The 22,837-nt window shown below is 39.8% G+C and overlaps 2 protein-coding genes and 1 non-coding gene across 4 annotated transcripts in view; all 3 read left to right on the top strand.

Annotated features, from left to right (window-relative positions):
- The first annotated feature begins 62 nt into the window (after positions 1-62).
- Positions 63-1,628, top strand: LOC146381394 (NAD(P)H dehydrogenase [quinone] 1-like). Its single transcript, XM_084937407.1, has 6 exons — positions 63-182; positions 326-490; positions 563-693; positions 774-881; positions 957-1,058; positions 1,135-1,628. Exons 1-6 carry the CDS (start codon positions 179-181, stop codon positions 1,432-1,434), a joined length of 810 nt encoding a protein of 269 aa, XP_084793533.1. The 5' UTR covers positions 63-178; the 3' UTR covers positions 1,435-1,628.
- A 4,107-nt stretch (positions 1,629-5,735) lies between these two features.
- On the top strand, positions 5,736-5,829 carry trnai-uau (transfer RNA isoleucine (anticodon UAU)). The gene is made up of 2 exons: positions 5,736-5,773; positions 5,794-5,829. It is a non-coding gene; the product is annotated as a tRNA-Ile (tRNA).
- A 7,369-nt stretch (positions 5,830-13,198) lies between these two features.
- Positions 13,199-22,837, top strand: part of ppm1bb (protein phosphatase, Mg2+/Mn2+ dependent, 1Bb) — a 33,092-nt gene continuing 23,453 nt past the window's right edge. Inside the window, exon 1 of one of the 2 annotated variants that reach the window (XM_084937402.1) lies at positions 13,199-13,599. The gene's annotated coding sequence lies outside the window, so the exon portion shown is untranslated. The remainder of the gene's footprint in view (positions 13,600-22,837) is intronic. The other variant, XM_084937403.1, reaches the window with a different exon arrangement.

Below are 22,837 nucleotides of genomic sequence, written 5' to 3'. Positions count from 1 at the left end.
GCAGTACCAGCTGGCTGACTCTTGAGGTTTATTGCTGATTGACAGCACCTGTGTGAAGTAGTGCTCGAAGTGTGTATAAAAGCAGCAGGTGTGTTTTGCTCCAGTATGGGCACCTTTTCTGTTATCATACCAGCTTGTTAGAGAACTCATTATTTACTGTTGCACAGCAGTTTTGAGAATGGGTAAGACATTTTCTTCCTGGTAATTGCTGAAACTTGTTTGGCCAAAGCTGGTAATCTTTGACAAGAAGAGTGAAAGGTTTCTGTGCTGAATGGAACTTTACCAAAACTTGTATTGTTTTAAAATTTATTCTTTGGCTTTGCAGCCAAGAAAGTGCTGATTGTGTATGCCCATGAGAGCCCTACCTCTTTCAATGCTGCTGCTAAAGATGCTGCTGTGGCAGCTCTGACTGCTCAAGGCTGCACTGTAGAGGTGTCTGACCTGTACGCCATGAAGTTCAAAGCTGCAGCTACTACTGAGGACATAACTGGTATACAAATATTCTGCAGGTATAGCAATGCTTTGATTGTGCTTCAGGTGTAAACATTAGCTTTATTTGAAGGTGGAGTGAAGGATGCTGAGAACTTCTGCTATGCAAAGGAGATCAAATTGGCATCAGAGGAGGGCAGACTTGCAGATGACATCAAAAAAGAGCAGGAGAAGCTCAAGGAGGCAGACCTTGTCATCTTTCAGGTAGTGTCTGACTGGAAGTGTCTTTGTTGTCAGCTAACAGGTGTCGACATTAAAAATGACCATTAAACCTGTGTTCCCAGTTCCCCATGTACTGGTCATCTGTTCCTGCAATCATGAAGGGGTGGATGGATCGGGTGTTGGGCTTGGCCTACGCACAGGAGAAGCGGTACAGTGAGGGGATCTTCAAGGTGAGAGCTCCACCAACATGTCTGTGTTCAGGCTGTGTCCTCTCCCTCTTTGCTCACTCCTTGCTCTCTGTACAGGACAAGAAAGCCATGCTGTCCTTCACCACTGACTGTCCTGAATCTGTGTACAGTGACACTGGCATCAATGGTGACATCAATGTCACACTGTGGCCACTGCAGGTGAGGTCTCACTATAAACCGAGCCAAGCATTAAATGATCTGTCATGTGGTAACAGCTGCTCCTCCCTGTGTGCAGAATGGGATCCTGAACTACTGTGGCTTCCAGGTTTTTGCCCCTCAGATCTTCTGGGATCCTGCTACTGGTTCTCCTGAATCTCGCAGCTCCATGCTGGAGGGCTGGCGCACACGGCTGCAAAACCTCTGTGGGGAAGCCACTGTGTACTTTGCTCCCTTGGACTACTTTGACAAGGAGAAGGGTTTCCTGCTGAAGCCTGAGGTCAAAGAGAAGTATGCCAGCAAAGAGTCTGGCCTCACAGTGGGGATCCACATGGGCAAGCCACTGCCAGCCAACAGCCAGACCAAGGCCGGGGTCTGACAATGGAGTGGGTCCATGTAATGTCTTGGTCTTAATATGTATGGTTTGCTTTAGGCAATATGCTCAAATGTTACTAGCGTTTACACATGCAGGCTGCGGATTTATAGAATGAGACAAACAAATGCAACAAATTGACCTTAAAGTATTAGTCCTCTGACTATTGAGTCTGCAACAAAATAAAAGACTTGTACTCATTTGTGGTGTTTCAATTTTATTTATTGCCTGATATTTGGATTTTGATAACTATACTTTTAACTCTATCGTACAGAGAGAAGACTGCTCTCACATTAATAGATTAAATTTCCTTGTGGATGATCTACTGTTCAGAAGCCTTCTTTGCATTTACCTTCACACTGGTTCTTTTTATAGTTTAATCTGTTTTAGTGCACCAAGCAAGAACTTTAATTTCTCTGGGCATTGACTACTTGAGCAAAGATGGCTATCACAGCGGTTCTTCGCTCTAGTATTATCCAAAATGGAGTGACTTAATCTTGTGTGTGCCTTCTTAAGCTACAATGTCCACTGTCTCAACTGTAGGGAATTCTGTACACAGTGAGCTCATTTTTAAAAAATGCATCAACACCGTGCCGTGAAGAGTTTTTCCTCATTAGTAATATTTCTTAAATTGCTCCTGATTTTCATTTTCTTTCAGCCTCACCTTTTGCTTTGTGCATTTTATAGTGCTGCAGCTTATTGTTTGGTATCTGGTGTAATTATAAGAGGGGAATGATTTCCTTTGTTGCTCAAGACTACAATGAAATTGCAGATTTCCCCTTTCACTCATTAAAATGGAGCATGCTAATTAAATGTATTTATGGTTTGCTGTTTAAGCATATAAGTGCAGCTGTGCTTTCAAAACCTTGCAAACACATTGATTAAAACAATTTTCTGTGTTTTTACTTTCAAAGAATAAAGTGTCAAGCTTTTAGGTGTTAATAGATACTTACTAATACTAATACTTCTGGTTTTCATCTCATAAAGAGTCATCCTTTGTATTGCTGTCATCTTGTGGCCACAGTTAGCTATTGTCACTGAAAGCTCTGCTTGTTTCTTACTCATAGGAAACGACAGCTGTCTTCATTCTACAGATGTGTCTGTCTCCCATTAACAATAACTTGAGCTATGCTGAGAGGGCGAGCAGATTTTTGTTTTGTGGTGTGAATACGTGGCCAGCATGCGAAGCAGTGTCATATTTATATATTAGTATCAAACCAGTGTATACATATACTTTAACATTAGCTAATGAGTCCTGACTGAAACATTTCCTTCATCACTATACTTGGTATTCTTTGCCTCTTTGAAAAGATTGTGACAGCATGCTGTGGTCTTGATCTGTCTGAGGGATCTCGATCCTCCTCTCCATTTCCTTTGCAGTTTGTTCCAGGAAGAAGCTTTTTCTTTTCTTGGTCTTTCATGTATTTATTTAAGCTGTTGGTGTTATTTAAGGAGAGCTTTTCCTTCCAGCATGTTTTCCTTTATTGCTTTGTTTTGTTTTCATAGATATGTGGCCCTCACAGCACGTCCACTACAAATGTGATTTAAAGAATATGATGCTGGATATTAAACAGAACATAAAGCATTTAATATGAGCTCAGCATTAAACATATGGAGCAGTATTATTAATCTATTTAAAACTGATATGGAACATTTTTCTACACAAAATGTAATTTTACTTTTTGTGCTGTACAACAGTTGTTGTACTGTAATGCACAATTTTCCATTAACCTTCCTCTCGTGTTAGGGTCGGCACCGACCCATTTTAAATTTCAAATGCATAAAAAAATCACAAACATTTGTTTATTGTATCAAGGCTTTTTGACTTTGTCAGGAACCTCTATTTCTACAAAATAAAAAAAAATAAAAAATATTTTCACTAAATTATAAAATGCCCTAGTTGAAATTATGACCTTTGTGTTGTTAGGGTCGGTTTCGACCCAGGTATAATATTATGAGTATAAAGCAATAATTAAAGCCAAAACTGAAGTCATAAGTGCACTGTCAGCTAAAACATTGACAGCAAGCTCCTCTCCTAATCATATGAGCTTTAGGGGATTCTTGTTTTGCGTGTTTTTTGCAGTATACCTGCACAAAAACAAAACAAAATAAAGACGGGACATGTCAAGACATGTGAGGTGAATTCAGTCATTTGAGTGGCCATTTGACTTCCAGAGTGCACATTTACAATTTGCAGCATACAAAAATGAGAAGATTCACAGTGAGCCAAGTTCTGCATCATATTTTTGGTGAAAATGAAGGAGAGGACACAGAGCAGCGATTCAGATGGGCAGGTTTCTAGGAGGAAGACAATGTGGACTATCATCCAGAAGACACAGACACATCTGATCAGAGGTGGAGGTCGCTGGTGCTGAAGCTACTCCTGCTGAAAGATTCAAGTCCAAAAATGGTAATATATTTTGGAGCTCAGTACCTCATGATGTACATAGCAGGGCAGCTGCTGCAAATGTCATCAAAATGACCCCTGGAATCACAAGGTTTGCTCTGACCAAAGTCAGTGACATCAAGAGATGTTTTGAGCTATTTATGCCATTGTCACTAAAAAGAATCATCATTACTATGATAAACCTTGAAGGAAAAAAAAGTCCATGGCGACATGTGGAAAGATATTGATGAGGAATACCTGGATGCTTTCATTGGTGTTCTTCTTCTTGCTGGAGTGTACAGATGCTGCAATGAGGCCACTGATAGTCTATGGGACACATCAACAGGCAGAAATATTTTCTGGGCAACGATGTCACTTCACATATTTGATATCATTTTGATTCAAGAGTCCTCAGATTTGACAACAGAGAGACCAGACCGAGGTCTGACAAGCTTGCTCCCATCAGGGATGTCTGGGAGAGATGGGTGCAGCTTCTTCCACTAATGTTCATCCCAGGGCCAGAGGTGACAGTGGATGAACGTCTTGTCCACTTTTCGAGGAAAATGCCCCTACCGGCAATACATACCCAGTAAGCCAGGGAAATACGGCAGAAAAATCTGGGAATCCTGTGATGCAAAAACCAACTATGGCTGGAATGTACAGATTTTCACAGTCAAAGCTGCGAGTGGCACCCCTGAGAAGAAACAATGAAAATGTGTGGTCGTCGATATGACCACTGGACTGCAGGATCACAATATCAGCTGTGATATTTTATTTTATTTTTTACCAGATATGACCTCGGACAAGAACTTCACAAAGGAAACTTCACAAAGGTGTAGCTGTATCATTGGGAAGTGATAAAAAGCCCACAATTACCCACGGCTATAACCAAAAGAAAGGAGGAGTGGACTTTTTCTTTTTTTCAGTTTATATTAAAGGTCTACTGCTAAAAAACAACAATTTTTTTTTGTCTTTTCTTGATGTAAATATCTATGGGTCGAAATTGACCCGTAAAACCATAGATGTCATTTTAGTTATTAATCTTAAAATGAAAAAATCAATAAAAAAGATTTATTTAAGAGATGTGTCCTATACCCCTCAGTAATAGTCAGGTAACACAAAAACCTTTTATTTATTAATATAATTCTCTTGAGGTTAATTTTACAATTTTTTTAAATTGAAATCGAGGGGTATAGTGAAAAAAAGAGACCCAGAGGCCCACACCGAAAGTATTAAAACCAACATTTTCATGGATAAGGAAGTCTAACAAGATAACCAAGAGATGAGAAACAAATTGGATGATCACTTATTGTTTTTAGTGTATTTTATAGCTGATTTAATTCACGGGTCAAAACCGACCCGTTAACATAAGAGATGATAACAGAAAGCTAACACAAGAGGAGGGTTAATACGTTTTTATGTGTAGTGAGGTGTTTTCATAGTTCACACAGTAGATAGTAAAACATAAATTACAGTTTCTCAGAAAGGATAGGGGTTCAGAAAAGTGTAAACATCCATGCTGTGTACGGTACAGTATGGGCATTTGTTTGTTAAACTGTTAAATAGTGGAGGAAAGTGTGTGTGTGTGTGTGTGTGTGTCTCTGCTTACCTTTCTTCAAAAGTCACCGCATGCCTGCGTGTCACTGCTCACGTTTTGTTGCCTGTCTTATTTTTAGGTTTACCGCAGGTTTTTCGAGCTTTGTGTCAGGTCCCTGAACGCAGCACGTGAGTCGGCTATTTGGGATCTTTTCGCTTCTAGACTCGGACAACCGGGGTCCCATGAACTTTTAATACAGTCTGCATACATTGTGCGCTTGCACTATTTGATAAACAAAACGTAATTAACCAGAAGTCCTGTTTCGTCACCGCTTCCGGGCAGTTGCGCCTTCTTAAACCGATTTCCTGGCGGCCTTCCGCCGAAGCTCCAGTGGCGCAATCGGTTAGCGCGCGGTACTTATATGACAGTATACAGCAGAGCAATGCCGAGGTTGTGAGTTCGAGCCTCACCTGGAGCAGAGTTTTTAGTCTCAGCCTCACCTGTAGACGGGAATTGCAGCCTGATATTTGGAGATTATCTGTCGACACGAGCGACCCTCCAGCTGTTCTTTACACGTTTATCGTCACTTTCTTTGCTTTAAAAGTGCAGCTTTAATACTTCCTGCCTTGCGATTAAATGCAACTGCTGCGATCTTACCTAATGAAGACCACCAGTGTCATCTGAAAGGAGAATGCTGAAAAAGCTTCTTTGTATCATGGACAACCCGTCCCACCCCATGCACGCCTCCCCGAAATGCAGAACTGACCGCCACAGAAAATCCTTTGTGCCGGTGGCAGTAAGACTGTACAACTCTTCCTCCCTCTGTGGGTGATTTTCCTGAGGATTAATAACAAAGTTATTCTGTTTCCAATGTCCATTGTCACTCAACAGTTTTTCATGGAATGTTTGTTTCATCTCCCCATCATATGCTGCTACTCTCTTTTATTCATTTGCACAATACTATGCCACTTTTAGAATCACCTGCACTGATAGCTAAACTATTTATTTTTCAGGATATAGTTATATTGTTACTTGTTAAAGTTATTTGATATTATATTTTGCACTATCCTACTGTATATTACTGTATACTAGTATTCTATTGTATATATTGTATATCTTATTCCTCTGTTCCTCTGTCTCTCTTGCTGCATTGAGCATGTGTATGACAAAAGAATTTCCCTCGGGATAAATAAAGTTCTTCTTATCTTATCTTATCTTATCTTATCTTATCTTATCTTAATGTGATTAAGAAGTGTATTTTTAACTGGAACCCAGTATGAGCATAACATTTAGCATTTCAATTTCCTGCTAGAAATAGCTAGAATTGAGCATATCCTTGCTATTTCTATATCATATACTTGCCGTATAGATTGGACAGCACTCAATACAAAACTGAACTGGAAGCTTACATAAATAAATAATTAAAACATGAGCAGACATCCATCTTTTCTATTTAGAGTCTCTAATAATAATAGAAGTGTTGCACAAACGGAAAGCAAAGCAGATTATATAACTAGGCAATTCAAAGTGATTTACACAACACATAAAGACATGAAAAAAAATGAAAAGGCACAGTTATTATGCTTGCTTTAGATGCTTTTCTAGTTTCTGTTATTTTTGTTTTGTTTGATTTCTTTATGAACGCTGCAAATATGTTGCAAATGATACAACACAAGCACACCAAAATAAGCACTGGCTATCACTGGTAAAAAGTTAAAAATATGTATGCTGTTACTGCATAAATTAACCTCCTATTTTAACCCAATAATAATCAACGTGAAATATCTGCATGCCACAGAAAACAACCACAACAAAGTAAAACATGTTTTTGACCAGGGAGCTAAAAGCAACTTCAGCCTACCGTTCTCCCAGCAATATTGTTCAACACTGCCTCCTGTCGATTATCACGTGGAGGTGCTGTTTGCTGTGAAACCATTGCCCACCGGTAGAGGGCGATATTGCTGCACTAAACGGCCCTGCTCTAATGCGGCTCTAAACATTTTTTTTTAAAGTGAAATAAATAAATAAATGAAAGTACTGAAAGCAGCAGCGGAATCTTGTGTTAATTCTTCTCATAATTTGTATTTACAAACATATTGACTGACACATATTTATGTGTTTATGTGTGCTGATCAATCTTTTCACCGCATCCTGAAATCTACGTGTTACCAAACACAACCCCAATCACCTTAATCCCTTTTAAGACGTTGTTTTATTTCACTGTTCACAACTGTCACACACTGTGCACACGTCTCCATCCTTGTGTGTTTACGTGCATGTGTTTCTCAGCAGGTCTGCCGCTCTAAGCCCCCGTAAAGCTGGGAATGAACAAGCAGAAGATTGCAGTAATGATGTGACCCAGATGTCCTGGGTGCAGATCCCCTGGCTGAAAATGAGAGTGGAGATCGGGACCTTGAACCTCCCCTCCCTCGCTCCCTCGCTCCCTCCCTCTTGCCTGGGACACAATCACAGAACATTTGCATGCGTGTGTATTATTTGGGGAGGGGCATGTGTATGTTGCGTGTGTTTAAGCTCATGCAGATCCATGTAAACATGAGGGATCAGACTTAGGAGTGTGTGCCACTTGTTCTCAGCACTCCGGATTAGATGTAACAGGTTTTTTTTTTTTTTAATTTACTCTCCTTAGCCGCCTCCATAAGATACTAAAGCCTGGCTTCAAAACCTTCCTTCCCTCTCTGCCTCCCTCACTCCCTTCCTCCCTTTGACTCACCCATTCCCTGAGGTCAGCAGGTGGCTGAACAATCACATAACCCGCACCATCCTGAAAGTAGGCTCAGTGGGCCACTTTACTCAATGAGAGGCTTGGCAGTTGGAGTAGTGCATGCATGTGTGTGTGTGTGCGTGTGTGTGTGCGTGCGTGTGTGTGTGGCAGGGATTGAGAGGAAAGGGGACAAAAGACAGAGTTTAATATTTGGGATAAGCTGTGATTGAATATCCTGAGATCAGAGCAGAATGATCAAATTCTGCCAGTGATAATCCTTCATCTTGGAAAATTAAATACCACTCTGCAGTCTCTCCTCTTGACTCACACTCTCTCTCTCACACACACACACACACACACACACACACTTGCAGTATTTAAACGAGGTCTGACATGTGTCTCATAACCGTGCTTGGTTCCTCGGGGAGCTGTTCTGATATCTGATGAGTTTTTCATTAATAAGACACAACTCTGATCCTGAGGGAGAAACACAAAATGACAACAGATAAGCCCTGCTTTCCCCAGCTCTCCACCGCACACACACATAACACAGATTCACTGATACACCATAACTAAATATCTTTATACATGCACTTATATTAAAGTCTTTGCCTTAATCACCTCAGCCCTGTTTTATTCACTCAAGCCTACATTTCATTTCCTTGCACATCCTTGTTCAAATAAATTAAATCTCATCTTTATTTACAGTCTTACCAGTATAAGCCCCGATACAACAGAACAAAAACATTATCAGACTGCATCAGAGACCCTGTTCCTCCTCACCTTTTTGTAATCGGCATCTAGGATCTCTCCAAAATCTCAATCCAGCATACACCCACACGTCAGGTTGTGACTGCCCAGCTGTGTGGAGTAGAGCGTTTTTTGTCACTTTGTGACTGCATTCAAAAAGCATGCACAGCTCTATTCATCAATATTTGGGCAGAAAGAACAGGTAATCCAATGCAGGCAAGTAAACTAGTACCAATAAAGTCATAGGCAATCAGTTTAATTACGTATAGACCATGGACAGCATTAAAGATGGGTATAGCACCCAGTGGGTTTGGGGGCTGCATTTTCAAGCTTTAGAATTAGCACTTGGCCACCATGTTGTTTTGTTTGTTTGTTTCTTTGGTTTTTGCTTTTGTTCTTTTGAAGACAGAATTATTTTACGCAGATGAAATGGTGAAGTGCTAATTTATCAACTAATACTAGCTATCTTGGTTAGCAATCTCCCGTGCAATGCAGAGCCACACATATCAGCTAATTATGGCTAAGCAGGAGACTAATAACACACTAGACCTGCATTCATAGAATCTGAAGCACAAGCTTCTGGGATGGTCTGTTGCACACAGCAAGCCATAATATTGGTCAGGTAACCTATTAAATGTGCTCTCAACAGTCACAAAGCGCTCACACAGAAAGGTCCAGTAGCAGACTGATGAGGACACTTTTGAAGGGGAAGCTATTTTTTTCAACTAGGCTGCATAAATGCTTTGTCACAGCTGTAAGGCTAGCCATAGTGTAGTGGTTTTGGTTGCTTAACAAGCAAAATATTCCTAGTTTGATCCTGAGAGGAGTCACAAATGCCTTCAAGGGTGTGTCAGTAAGGGCAATTAGCATAAAAAAATAAGGGTGAGATAATTTGGACATGTACAGATGAGGGATAATGGATACATTAGACAAATGATACTGAATATGGAGCTGTCAGGCAGGAGGAAACGAGGAAGCTCACAGAGGAGATTCCCAGTGAAGGAGGACTTGCAGTCCTGGAGATACTTGAAAGTAAGAAGAAGAATCTTAAAATGAATGTGGTATTTTACAGTAAGCCATATTTTGAACCAGGTGAAGTCTACTGAGAAGTTTATGTGGTAAGCCAAAGAAGACACAATCTGAACAATCAATACTAGATGTAACTACAACACATACAAGCTCTAGTTACATACACGCTACTCCCATCTCTTTTAGCTGAGATGGGAGTAGCTGACTAATATTACATGAGTGGAAATATGTCAGTTTAATTTCAGGTAAGCAGTAATATTATGAGAGTGTATTAAAGGCCAATTGTAATTTTGACAGCACTCTGTGCTGTGAAGTGGCCAAAAATCTGACTGAAATTGTTCAAACGGATGATTGTTAGTAAGGTGAGAGCAGTGGTGGTTTTTGATATGGGCAGCATGGGCCGTTGCCCAGGGCAGCATCGGCCTGGGCAACGGCCAGGCATCAGCAAAAAAAAGTTGCTTGTACCCATGCTGCCCCGACATCATGCCGTCACATTTTGGGGATTGCAAAGGGGTTTCTATTGCCCATTTGCGAGGAGTAAGGGCGCCCTTCATTTACCCTGGGTGAGAGCAAACCTGCACATCAGCAGCGTTTTCGCGATTTTTTGAAAGAAAGGGGAAATTAGCAGTGGTACAGTAATTATTTAGGTTGAAAGAGTCTGCTCTGGGTTTTTTAAGAAATGGTGTTATCGTGGCGTTTTTAGAGGAACAAACCCAAAGATTATGGAAGAATGCATAATACTCTCAAATTCTTATGACCATTGATCAACATTGAGAATTTGCATATTTTTGATGAAGGAACTGACCTCCCAGCCCATTGTTCCTTCAGTGGGCTGGTTTCAGTCATTATTAGGGCTGCCACAAACGATTATTTTGATAGTCGACTAGTCACGGATTATTTTTGCGATTAGTCGACTAATCAGATCCATTGGATCCATTGGACGTACAGCTTATTGCAGCATGCATCTGCTCTTATATAACTATCATTAGCTTACAGCTTTAAGTGTTTAAGGTATGTGCTAACTAAAAATAAAGACAAGATGATAGTTTATTAAATTTTAATGAAATTTGCAGATTGTTTCAGTGAAGTTTAATAAACTCCTTGCTATCTAAAATATAACGGGACACCGGAGTTACGGAGCCCCGCAGGGGACATGGGAGAAAAAAAAATTAAGACGGACTTTTGCGAGATCTCGCAAAACAAACTCGGGATCTTGCAAAACAAACTCGGGATCTCGCAAAACAAACTCGGGATCTCGCAAAACTTTTGCGAGATCTCGCAAAAGTTTTAGCCGCATTCTTCCCGTTAGCTCGAAGCTAACGGGAGGTCGAGACCTCCCGTTAGCTTAGATCCCGAGTTTGTTTTGCGAGATCTTGCAAAAGTTTTGCGAGATCCCGAGTTAGTTTTGCGAGATCTCGCAAAACTTTTGCGAGATCTCGCAAAACTTTTGCGAGATCTCGCAAAAGTCCGTCTTAATTTTTTTTTCTCCCATGTCCCCTGCGGGGCTCCGTACGGAGTATATTCTTGAGCATCTCACACTTCTGATAATCAGTTGTCTGCTTGACGTTTATTCAGCTGTGTAAAAACTATAACTTTAATCTTAGCCAAACCGATCGACTCAGGAACAAATAAAATACTACAAAAAGCCAAACAATAACATTTTTAAGTTATCTAAGTGACTTATATATGTTTAACCTGAGTAGCGAAAGACGGCGGTGGGTTTGAAAACGATTTGCCGGGAGTCCGGTGTTCTCACGGGCTCTAGTGAGCCTTGCCCCCGGCTAGCTATCGAGCTAGTGGGTAACAGACGTCTCCGAAAACGTTGGAGCGCTTTTGAAAATATGTGGTGTCTTGATAAACTGAGCAGATATTTGAGGTTTACACAGTTACATTCTCGCCTGAAAATATGTTAAACGTTTATTTTGTGACCCAGAAAGAATAATAAGAGTAATATTAAAACTAACTAGCTGCCGCCATTGTTGGAAACTGAGCTGGGCTGCGCTATGAATTATGGGACAGAGCTACTTCTTCTTCTTCGGGGTTTAACGGCAGCTGGCATCCTTGTACATGCAGTGCTGCCATCTTCTGTTTTAGTCCATTATTACACTCTTAAGTCCCACTACTTATTCCTGCGTCTTTTGTGATCTTACAAAGCTTCAAACGACGCGTCGACTATTAAATCAGTCGTCGACGATTCTGATAGTCGACGTAATCGTGACTAGTCGACTAATCGTGGCAGCCCTAGTCATTATGCAAATGTACTGTTTATAAGATTGGGGAAACCTGCAGTCAGCTGAGACTGAAGAAGTCACTTGGATGAGTGACTGAAAACGCTACGTCCAGATGAACAGAATCAACTTTTGGAGATTTACTTACCTGGATGATTGAGAATGCATCAAGACGAAATGCATAATACTCATTATTAAAGGATAGCGAGAAGAAATGTAAGGTTTAACCAAAAGTAGGAAGTGGGTCAAAGTAACAGGTAGAAGGTTTAGAGGTCTTAATAAATCTGGTTATTTCATCTACAGTCAGGAATCGGAAAACTAGAAAGAAAAGAACAGGGGGCTCATACACTGTCCTAAAAGTAGAGTTACTAAGAGCCAGCTGCTGATGAATATTACTGATTTTTGTTTTACAAAGGACATAAAAGTATTACTCTGTTCAGTGCCATACAACTGAGGTCGAACGTTTTAAGGTGGAGCTCGTTCACACTGGAGATGGGTGCCCTTGTATTTCCTTGACCTGACCAGACCTGATTAGTGTTGCATTATATTCAGATGGAGCTGCGGACAGGGAAATCAACTATACAGTGTACACCTATATACGGTACCCTCTATATTGGATTAGATTTTCTCCTGATTGAAGATGCGTGGTATAATTTAGATCGTGCGTGTGTTTGTGTGTGTATGAATATACTAGAGACTCTTGGAACCTCATCAATCATCCATATTGCGCTTCATTTAAGTTGCGCTTCTTAATGACTCCGGGGCACTCGGGCTCATGTGTGGCAACTTTCAACCATGAAAGACAAGCAAATGGCATAATTTCAATTGTGCTCTGTTTTGTTTTATATATAATATATTTATATATTTATAGTATTAGTGGGCAGCTTTGGACGCGGAGTTGAAAGTTTCTATTTTAAGACTGACACCGCCTATTTAAAGTACTGTCGGCATAAGCCGGTAACAGTTAGTAGTGCATCTCAAAGGTCTGGCATATCGCAGAACTTCGCAACGCACCAATGAGAATGTAGTATCGCACAGGGGCAGAGCTAATTGACGGAAGATGTAGCCAATTAACCGACGCTTTGCCTAGCCGTTGTAACCAATCATCGAGCAGATGCCAAAAATAACACCTCCTCTTGTTCAGCACCCAAAGTCGAAGGATAGCTCTGGCCTTTCAATGGAAGAAAGTGCTAGATTTGTCAGTGTTGTATAATATAACCAATTCTCAGTGTCCATGTTTGTTTGGGAACGATCGGAATTGTCTACATTTACTGTGAGGGACACAATTGGCGTCAAACATGCGTAAAAACCAACGCTATCCAAGCAGGGAACCACCGAGAACGGAATTATCGCCGCTCATCTGAGGCCAATCTCCATTATTTTTGTCAAATAAGGAAACATAACACAGCTAGCAAGCTAACGTTAGCTCTGCATATAGCTAGACGAGTCTTCACACAGAAAGCTGAGATTTTAGCAGATAATCAGGATTGGATCTACAATCGCACAGCAGCAGGAAAACGTAAGTAGCACGCTTGTATCTGCGCTAACGTCATTAGCATTAGTTTGACAGTTCCAGCGACAGCTAACTGTGAAGCTAATAGCTAACGTTAGCTCACATCAACACACTAGTAAACGGGCCTTTCGTGGAGGGAACAGTGTTAAGTGGAAGGGATTTCTGCATGTGGTATTTCCAGAGCCAGCCGGTTGGTTCATGCTACTCAGATAGATCAAAATAAAACCTGAAACAATGAGCTGAAGTTTTAAAGTAACTTGGTTACCTTAAGCGTTAGCTCGGCTACCTCATGGTAGTTGTAGTAATGTAATATATTTAAAGAAAGTCCCAAAGGGCGTCCTTATTTTAGTAATGTAATGTTTGCTGGGTAACTCTACCAATCTTCGATATGCTCCAAGCAGACGTGCATTGGAGTGTCTCTGGGTACTCCATGTTCTCATGTGTATGCAGGGCGGTTATAAGGGCAGGGTTCCCCCTAATTGTGTGCAATGTCTTTAGTCAAAGCCAAAAAGGCATTCAGATGGCATTTAATTTAATGTAAACAGGCAAGATTTATTGATATTTAGCAGTAATGTTTCACTGCGACAACTGTACGGCTCCTCCCCACACTTCACTGATTTCCCACTGCTCATTATTTACAACAGGACCACTGATACTGGATTTTGGGCCGTTTTTAGTGAGTACCTACAATAGAATCTTTGCAACTCTAAACATTTTTAATTTGACGAACTAGTGAGCTACTTGCTAGACCTGCGATAAGTGAGTAAAGCATGTGATAACATCGTTCATAATTGCAATGATGACATGATTTGGAATAAATAAACAGGCACTGAACTGTGAATGTGGCTTGTACAGTTCAGCTCAGGGTTGTCCCTAAGTTTCTGCAGGGCTCTAGGCGCTCAAGTTGAAGTTGGGAGGTGGTGGAGGTCCATCTCTCCATACAGAGGTGTGGCTAATCGCCTGTGGTGCTGTGATATCAGTCTGTTTATTACTGACTATGGCGCAAAATAATAATACTTTGGGATATGATGTGTTGATAAGATAAATACATTCTTAACTTTTACTATTTTTTCTTTACATTTTATGTAAAGACAATTTTAATTCTTTAAACAACAAAAATTAGGACAGAAGTATAGTCTGATATAACTAAGTTAATTTGCTGGTGAATCAGCAGTAAATATTTGAATAAATGTAAACTGTCACTAAAGTGCATAATATTTGTAATATGAAATCTAGAGTAAAGTATGGCAAACATTAACAGTACACACATCAGTGATCTTTATCCTTCTTGTACTGTTACTAACGTGGATTCACTGCTTGTCAAGGCTCGAGAGAGAGCGCTATTAAAAATACTTGGCAAACTAACCTGGGAGTTGTGATGCATGGGCTGGGTTGTAATGATTCATATTTAAACACACTCACCATGGCTGTGTAAAACAAATGGTAGTTTGTTAAGATCGCTTTTCTCCACGTTTAAGCTAGGGAATCAGGTGGTTTAGTGTTTTGGTTTTACTTACAGAGACTTTGATTGGATGGTGTATACAGTAATACTGATATAGCCATGATAATATTGGTTAATAGTCTTGGATTTTTTTTTTTTACTTACTATTTTAAGGGACATGGTTAAGTATATATGAGGCTCTTCGAATATAATGTGTACTGTAGCGATGAGGCCTGTCAAAAATATGTGAAATCAACTGTGATAACACAATATTACAATTCCCCCTTAAAGAGTACTAGTCAAGCTATTTATCTTGCACATTAAAAAAAGCAAGAGTTGGCTCAGAGTGGATTCCAGTCCAGGTAAAATTTACAAACACACAAGCTGAAGTTTGTGCAAGTTTGTGAGTAAGACTCTGCAAGTATGGAGGTGATAGATACAAAGGGCTTTTAAAATAAGTAACATTTAAAAATCAGTCATGTGTTTCAAAAGTTGGCAGTGCAACTGAGCTGTCTTCATTTGTACCAGCTTGAAGTCTAGCAGCCAACTAACTAGTAAGTAATATAAACTTTAGTTGTCATTCTGCTTAAGTCGTCTAGTACTTGGAAAGTTTCTGTAGTTTTGTGTTTGTCCTTCATGCTTCGGTTGATTTGTAGTACAGCAAAGTCAGATAGCTACATTCTTAGAAATATTTTACAGGTGTTGCACATGTTCCAGGCTTTGTAAGGACATTGTGGGTCCGTTGTCATAAGACAGTTGTATTGAATGTACTGTGGGTTGCTCTGATATAGACAAAGGTTAGTTGTTAAACATTGCGGTAGATATACAGGAGGAACTTGTGACCATCCCTTAATCATGCTGTTTTTCGTTGATGTGGTAATAAAATGGCACAATGACTTTGGGTTTGTGGGAGTTACAGTTAACCAATGCATGGTGTTACTTTTTTGCTACCATCAGTTACACTCTTACCTCTTTAGCTTTGCTCGCTGTTTTTCTAACAATGCAAAATGTATTGTTCAGAAAACAGAGTCAAGTAAATATTGCTATTATTTGTTTTTTGTGGTGTTTTTTTTTGGGGGGGGGGGGGTTGTTGTTGTTTGGTTTTTATACTTCTACCTCTTCCAGTTAAGGGCATCCCGTCAGCAGCGGTCATCCATGCAGCCCTTCTTCCTTAAAAAAAAATGTAAAAAAAAAATATATATGTATGTGTTATATATATTAGGGCTGTTCAATATAATGATATATATCGGATGACGATATAAAAACATCTATCGTTTCATTTTACGCTATCGTTTGTTTCGTGGTGTCGCAAAATAAACTGTTTACGGCAATATTTTTTCACTGTTTTGATGGTCACTGTAGTGGTTATATTAATTTCTTAAAGTTCTATCTTTCTCTTATATTTAATATAACCACACTACGGACGGACAAGCGCCTGTTTTTATGCGTTGTCATTAGCAACAACGACGGTAAAACCATTGCGTGTCCGCTTGTTTATTTTCCACATAAACCTTTCACAATAAAGCTCAAGATCCTGTTGAGACTTTTCAAAATAAACTGAATCACGTAAAAGAGTATGCAGAGTTTTTACGGATGAGAAGCAAAAAAGAGCTGCCAGGTGCTAAAAAATAAACCTTAGACTAAAACGTTAGAACAGGCTTTTCCCCGCAGCACGTCGTGTAATAAATACTCACAAAGAAAATGGTGGTCGTTACAACTTATGTCTAAAAATGCCTCCCATAATGCATCGGTTAAAACACTCGACTCCAGGTACACGACGCCCAGCTGGAAACACTTCACGCAAGTCGAGCTGCCCGAGTTTCACAGAATTTACAGAAAATGTTAAATCTTTGTGATTTGTATCGTTATCGGGACGATAGATGTCTTATATCGGGATATGAGATTTTGGTCATATCACACAGTCCTAATATATATATTCATCTTAACAAACGTTAGGCCATTACTGAACTTTAAAAATGTATTTAAAGTTCAGCATTTGTACTCTAGCTTGAGAATTAACAAATGAAAAGCAAATAAGTGAATGAATAAAAGAGGTTGAGATGGTGGAGCACACAGGGTTGTACGGTAGGGAGTTGAGGCCATTTTGTACCCGCCGCTGTTGCCTTCATGAACAGTGTATATCTAAAGTGATGTCTCAACTATTGGCACGAGTCGTGCTTTGGTGTTGTTACGCCTTGTCATGCATGTCTGCGTTTTTGTAACCTTGTGTGGCTGCATTGAAGACATGTCCGGTTGGTTTCTGTCACCATTTCAGTGATATTGGTATAAGAGCTCAGAGGTTTGCAGATCATGCAGAGGAAGATGCTGCAACAGCTTGAAAAGATTAGGCTGTCTGTGAAAAAGTTTTTGGAGGAAAAACAAACCCCAACTATTCCAGCATTGGCACTAATGGGGACTTCTCTCAAGGGTGGCACCTATTGTTCAGGAGAATACTGCAGTGAATCCGGCGCTTCAAGTATATATATTTGATGTGACTTTTGTGACATTGAAACAATAAATAGGCCATTAGGGTTTCTTTTTTAAACTGTAAAGACTAGGCTGATGTCCATATGTCAAGAGGGACTGTCTGCACCATGGAATAAAAACTGACCGTCAAATGTCTCCTAGATTGAGTAAGGAACATGTGTAATATGAACTTTACTGGTGGATCAACACATTTTTAGCTTGCGGCATTTATCATATATTCAGAGATGAAGGGAGCTCGAAGCAACTGATAATCCCTTCACAGTTTCAATAATGAAACCTTGACAGTTTTACTTCCTCCAGATAGGTCTCGTTGAACAAAGTCTCTCCTTTAGTCATCTCGGAGGCGAGCGATTTTCAGAAACCTTTGCGGTGAAAATGAAAGCAAAAGAGTACATTTTTCATGCTGATGTTTTTATTTTATAATTGGCGAAAGACAAAATCAATTGATTAATCTGATTAATTGAACCAAGGACTAACCTGATGAGTTCTTCTCTGACTTTGCCCTTTGCCTTTTCTTTCCACGACAAAGAAAAAGACTGCTACAGTTTGCATTCACAGTGAAGCTCTGGACACAAGTTTATCAGCAGCTTCTTGTGCATTTTATACACTCTGCTTTACTGCAGAGGTGTGTCAAAGTTAAAACTGATGATAGATTCAAAAATAATTATCAGATATGTACCATGTGGTGTTGAAATTTAGCCACCCTGCCCACCTTCTCTATTATATCAGATGGTGATAAGGTATCCAGGTGACCAGTAAATGACATCACTTAGTTGGGCTTGTGCTCCGCTCGTCAGATATGAGATGAGTTCAGTTTATTTCACCTGAGTCAGCACTCACTGTGCAAAGTCACAAGCAGTAGATGAAACTCAGTGTCAGTGAAAGACTGAAGATAGTTAACAAGATTATTTTAGAGTTTAACAGATCTTATCAGCCTTAGCTGTGCACTGGTAGAAACTGTAGGCATCGAGTTGACCGCATTGATCCTCCATTGTAGAGAGCAGTTTGCACTGCTTGAGTGAATAATCTGAAAGCCACTAACTGCTAAATGTGTGGTGGCTTACAGCACAGCAGAGCTGCATATGTGCAGATTTGCACATAGAAGGAGAAGAGGAAGGCAGACAGAGTGACGGTTAAAGAGAAAGCAATGTGCATCTGTACCAGCAGGAGAGAGCTGAGTCATGCATAACCTCAGTCACATGAATGAATGATTTACCTCCAATAGTGGACATTTGAACATTTCCATGATTTTTTTTTTTTTTTTTTTTTTAAATTTCATTGTTAACAGTTAAGAGGAAAACAGTTCCTATTAATGATGTTTGTCTGAGAAAATAGATAAATTATTAAACATCCCCAGTGCATAAGCCTTGTTAGGTTAGGCCAGTGAAAGCAGGTGTTTTGCCGTTAATATTGCTGCATTGATGTTTGTGCTTTATAATACTCGTCTAATATTAATCAAAATTACAGAAAGTAAATTCTAATTCGAGTTTTAATCAGAATTATAGAAATCAATATGGTTTTGTTATAAAGGCTGGAATTTTTTTAAAGCTTTATTTACACTGTGTTTGATCATATTGGACACAATGTTGAGACCAGCAGAGTTTGAAAAAGTTGGATGTTGGATGTTCTTGGCTTGTAAAGTAATGCTTAAGCTTGGATTCGGTTATCTTTGATTTATAGTTTTGCTTTAAATCTGCAGCGTAGCCTAAGGTGGACCTTCCCAGATCTCAACAACTGTGATAAGCATGATACGTCCATGAAACAAAATGTTATAGGTTGTATTTGTTTCTAGCTTGCTCATTATGATTCTCTGCCTGAGTAATAATATGGTGTTTTCCTCGTTTTCATAGCTTGTGTGTACATGCGTGCATGTGTGTGGTTTTCTTTTTTACATTTCTCTTCTTCCTTCCAGTTTATGTTCCATTTCCTGCACTTTGAGATGGTTACCAGGCTTGACTTGTTAGCATCTTTGAAGGTAGATAATATCTGTGTTGGTTTGTTGGTCATCCATCATGATTTGTCTGCAGTCAAGACTGTAGATGAAGGCAATATCTTGGTCACAATTTTTGTTTGCTGCCATCTCAAGTCTAAATATTCAGTTAGTTACCAAATAAAAATGGGATTTTTTTTATACAGTTAAAAAAACAAAACCTTGCCAACATAAAAATAGAAGCAAATTTAAAACATCTATAATTCTGCCATCTTGCTACGTTAGATCTGCTGCTAGCTGGTGTTGTCCTGTGGGGATGTGAAGAGAACTAGACCCAGCTGACTGGACCATAGATCGACTCATTGCATTGTCATGATATCAAATATAGCGTTTTGCCTCAGGATGAGATTGATATCTAATCTAATAGCCCTTTTGCACTTGATTCTTCTTGGGTTGGTCTGATCGTTTTTGGTTTTTTTTACATTTTTTTAGTACTTTTTGTACTTTTTTTTTTTTTTTAAACTACCTACTTGGCTGAGGTTCCAAGCATTCTGATGCAATAATGTGCCGTCAACAGACTACATGCCACTATTTAGCTAGTTGGTGGCATCGCTCGATGAATCATGAGAGCGTCTCCTTCACCAAAATCAAAACTGCCATTTTTGAAACTCGGCAATGAGGGTAATAGCTACACAAAAAACAACACCATGGTCCCAGAGTCTGACAGAAAGCCATACACCGTGCAGTAGGTATTCCATCAACTCGGCGTCCTCCTTTGTTGTGGCATTCATATGGCATACAAATGATATCACAGGACCTTCGGCCATGTTGCTATAATGACTCCACACACATTAGGTGGTAGTGAGTTCCAATGGAAAATGACAGAAACGTTCGAGTCGGATCGGTACTATTGAAAAAGAGCTATAAGTACTGGATTGGTGCTTTTCTTTTAGTTTTATTCTTTCTGTGGTTCCTTCCTCAGATTTTATGAGTCTTGTTAAGTATTAGGCTGTGATTTTGTGGTGTGCGGTGGTAGACTGCCCATGGCCCATTTCCATGCTCTTGTCTTGAAGGATTGCAGAAACCTGCCAGTTTGACTTTAGTTTTTTGTAACACCTGTTTTCTTTAAAAGCACTTTGACAGTGTAAAATGTTACCTGTGAGCTTTGTACACCAAAGTTATTTTTGCTGTCATTCAGGAGGCGTAATGCCCCTCTCTGAAGCAATCTGCTGCAGATTAGTGCACAAAGGGCAGATGAACAAAAGTTGGATATGTGAACCTTTTGTTCTGTGTGTAATAAAAGAAATGTAAAGCTTAAAAATGCCTTCAGTACAGGCCTTTGTTAAGAATATCAGATAAGATAAAGAAGACTAATATAAACATGTAACCTTATGTTCAGGGGTATGAGTAGATATAACATAAAGGTGTGGCCAGTACTGTTGCTCCGGACCACTTACACAACAGGAGCTGTTTCCCTATTCGGGGTATGCTTGCTTCAAAGTCCGTAACTCAAGACTGAATACTTCCCTGCAGTTTGACGAGGCTGTCCCGTACCAGAGGCTCCTCCAAATGCAGCTGTGAAATTTGACACGCCGTATCCTCTTCAGTCCTCACTTACTATCCCACAGTCCTCCCTGAGCTGTTAGTTTAATGGTGCTTTCACATGGCTCCCTTTCACTATGTAAATATGAAGGAATATCACAAGATCGAGTTATATTTATCAGTAATTTTCCTTTTGGTGGTCATCAGTTCAACATGTGGATTGAAAGATCCAGGAAAGTGTAAATGATGTAAGATAGCCATATTATTCTTGCTAGCTCCTTTTATGCTAATAAGCAGAGAGATGTAAAAACTCAGTATTCTAGTATTGCGTTTGTTGATCCTTCATTAGCTTATTATTTTTTTAATAAGTTAAATATATTTAACGTATTTAAATGAGTGCACAGTCTGCGTAAGACTCTCTGGCGGCCATATATGCTCACAAGACAAGCCAGGCAAAGCCCAAATGGACCAGTGACACGCTTTACAATTTCAGTGAGAGAATAAAGTAAGATGACCCTTAGGAGGACAGAACAATGTCGGACTCTGTAGTTTTCTCTGGTCCCCTCCCCAATCAGACCAGGAGTGACATGTTTAGCCGCATGTTCTCCTTAAATTGCTGGCTGTCTGAGTGGTGTCCCAGAAACGATGTGGGCTTCATAGATAATTGGCAAACCTTCTGGAGGAAACCTGGTCTTGTTAGGAGAGACGGCATCCATCCCACTTTGGATGGAGCAGCTCTCATTTCTAGAAATATGGACAAATTTATTAAACCCCCCAAAATATGACTATCCAGAGTTGGGACCAGGAAGCAGAGTTGCAGTCTTACACGCCTCTCTGCAGCTTCTCTCCTCCTGCTACCCCCCCAAAAACCCATCTCCATAGAGACTGTGTCAGCTTCCAAAAAGACAAAAAACAAACTAAAAACCAGCAACAAACAACTTAAACATAAACAATCAAAAAGAAAGAACAATACAGTATCCACATCTGAACCAAAGAGTAAAACAGTGAAATGTGGATTATTAAATATTAGGTCTCTCTCCTCCAAGTCTCTGTTAGTACATGACTTAATAATTGATCAACAAATTGATTTACTCTGCCTTACAGAAACCTGGTTGCAGCAGGATGATTATGTTAGTTTAAATGAATCAACACCCCCGAGTCATTCTAACTACCAGAAACCTCGAAGCACAGGCCGAGGGGGCGGTGTGGCAGCAATTTTTCACACCAGCCTATTAATTAATGAAAGACCAAGACAGACTTTTAATTCATTTGAAAGCCTGATGCTTAACATTGTCCACCCCAGCTGTGAAACTCAGAAACCAGTCTTACTTGTTATCATCTATCGTCCACCTGGGCCTTACACAGAGTTTCTGTCTGATTTCTCAGACTTTATATCTAATTTAGTTCTGAGCTCAAATAAAATAATTATTGTGGGTGATTTTAACATCCATGTAGATGCTAAAAATGACAGCCTCAACATGGCATTTAGTCTGTTATTAGACTCAATCGGCTTCTCTCAAAATGTAAAAGAACCCACCCACCACTTTAATCACACTCTAGATCTTGTTTTAACATATGGCATAGAAACTGAACATTTAACAGTGTTTCCTGAAAACCCTCTCCTGTCTGATCATTTCCTGATAACATTTACATTTACAATAATTGATTACACAGCAGTGGAGAGTAGATTTTATCAAAGTAGATGTCTTTCTGAAAGCGCTGTAACTAAGTTTAAGAATATAATCCACCCACTGTTATCATCTTCAATGCCCTGTACCAACACAGAGCAGAGCAGCTATCTGAACGCTACCCCAACAGAGGTTGATTATCTTGTTAATAATTTC

Source organism: Perissodus microlepis, chromosome 8 (assembly GCF_051167445.1).
Source record: "Perissodus microlepis isolate ML-2025 ecotype Zambia chromosome 8, ASM5116744v1, whole genome shotgun sequence".
In the NCBI taxonomy this organism is placed as follows: Eukaryota; Metazoa; Chordata; class Actinopteri; order Cichliformes; family Cichlidae; genus Perissodus; species Perissodus microlepis.
Note: the sequence above shows the minus strand (reverse complement) of the source record. Positions and strands in the feature narration are given on the sequence as shown.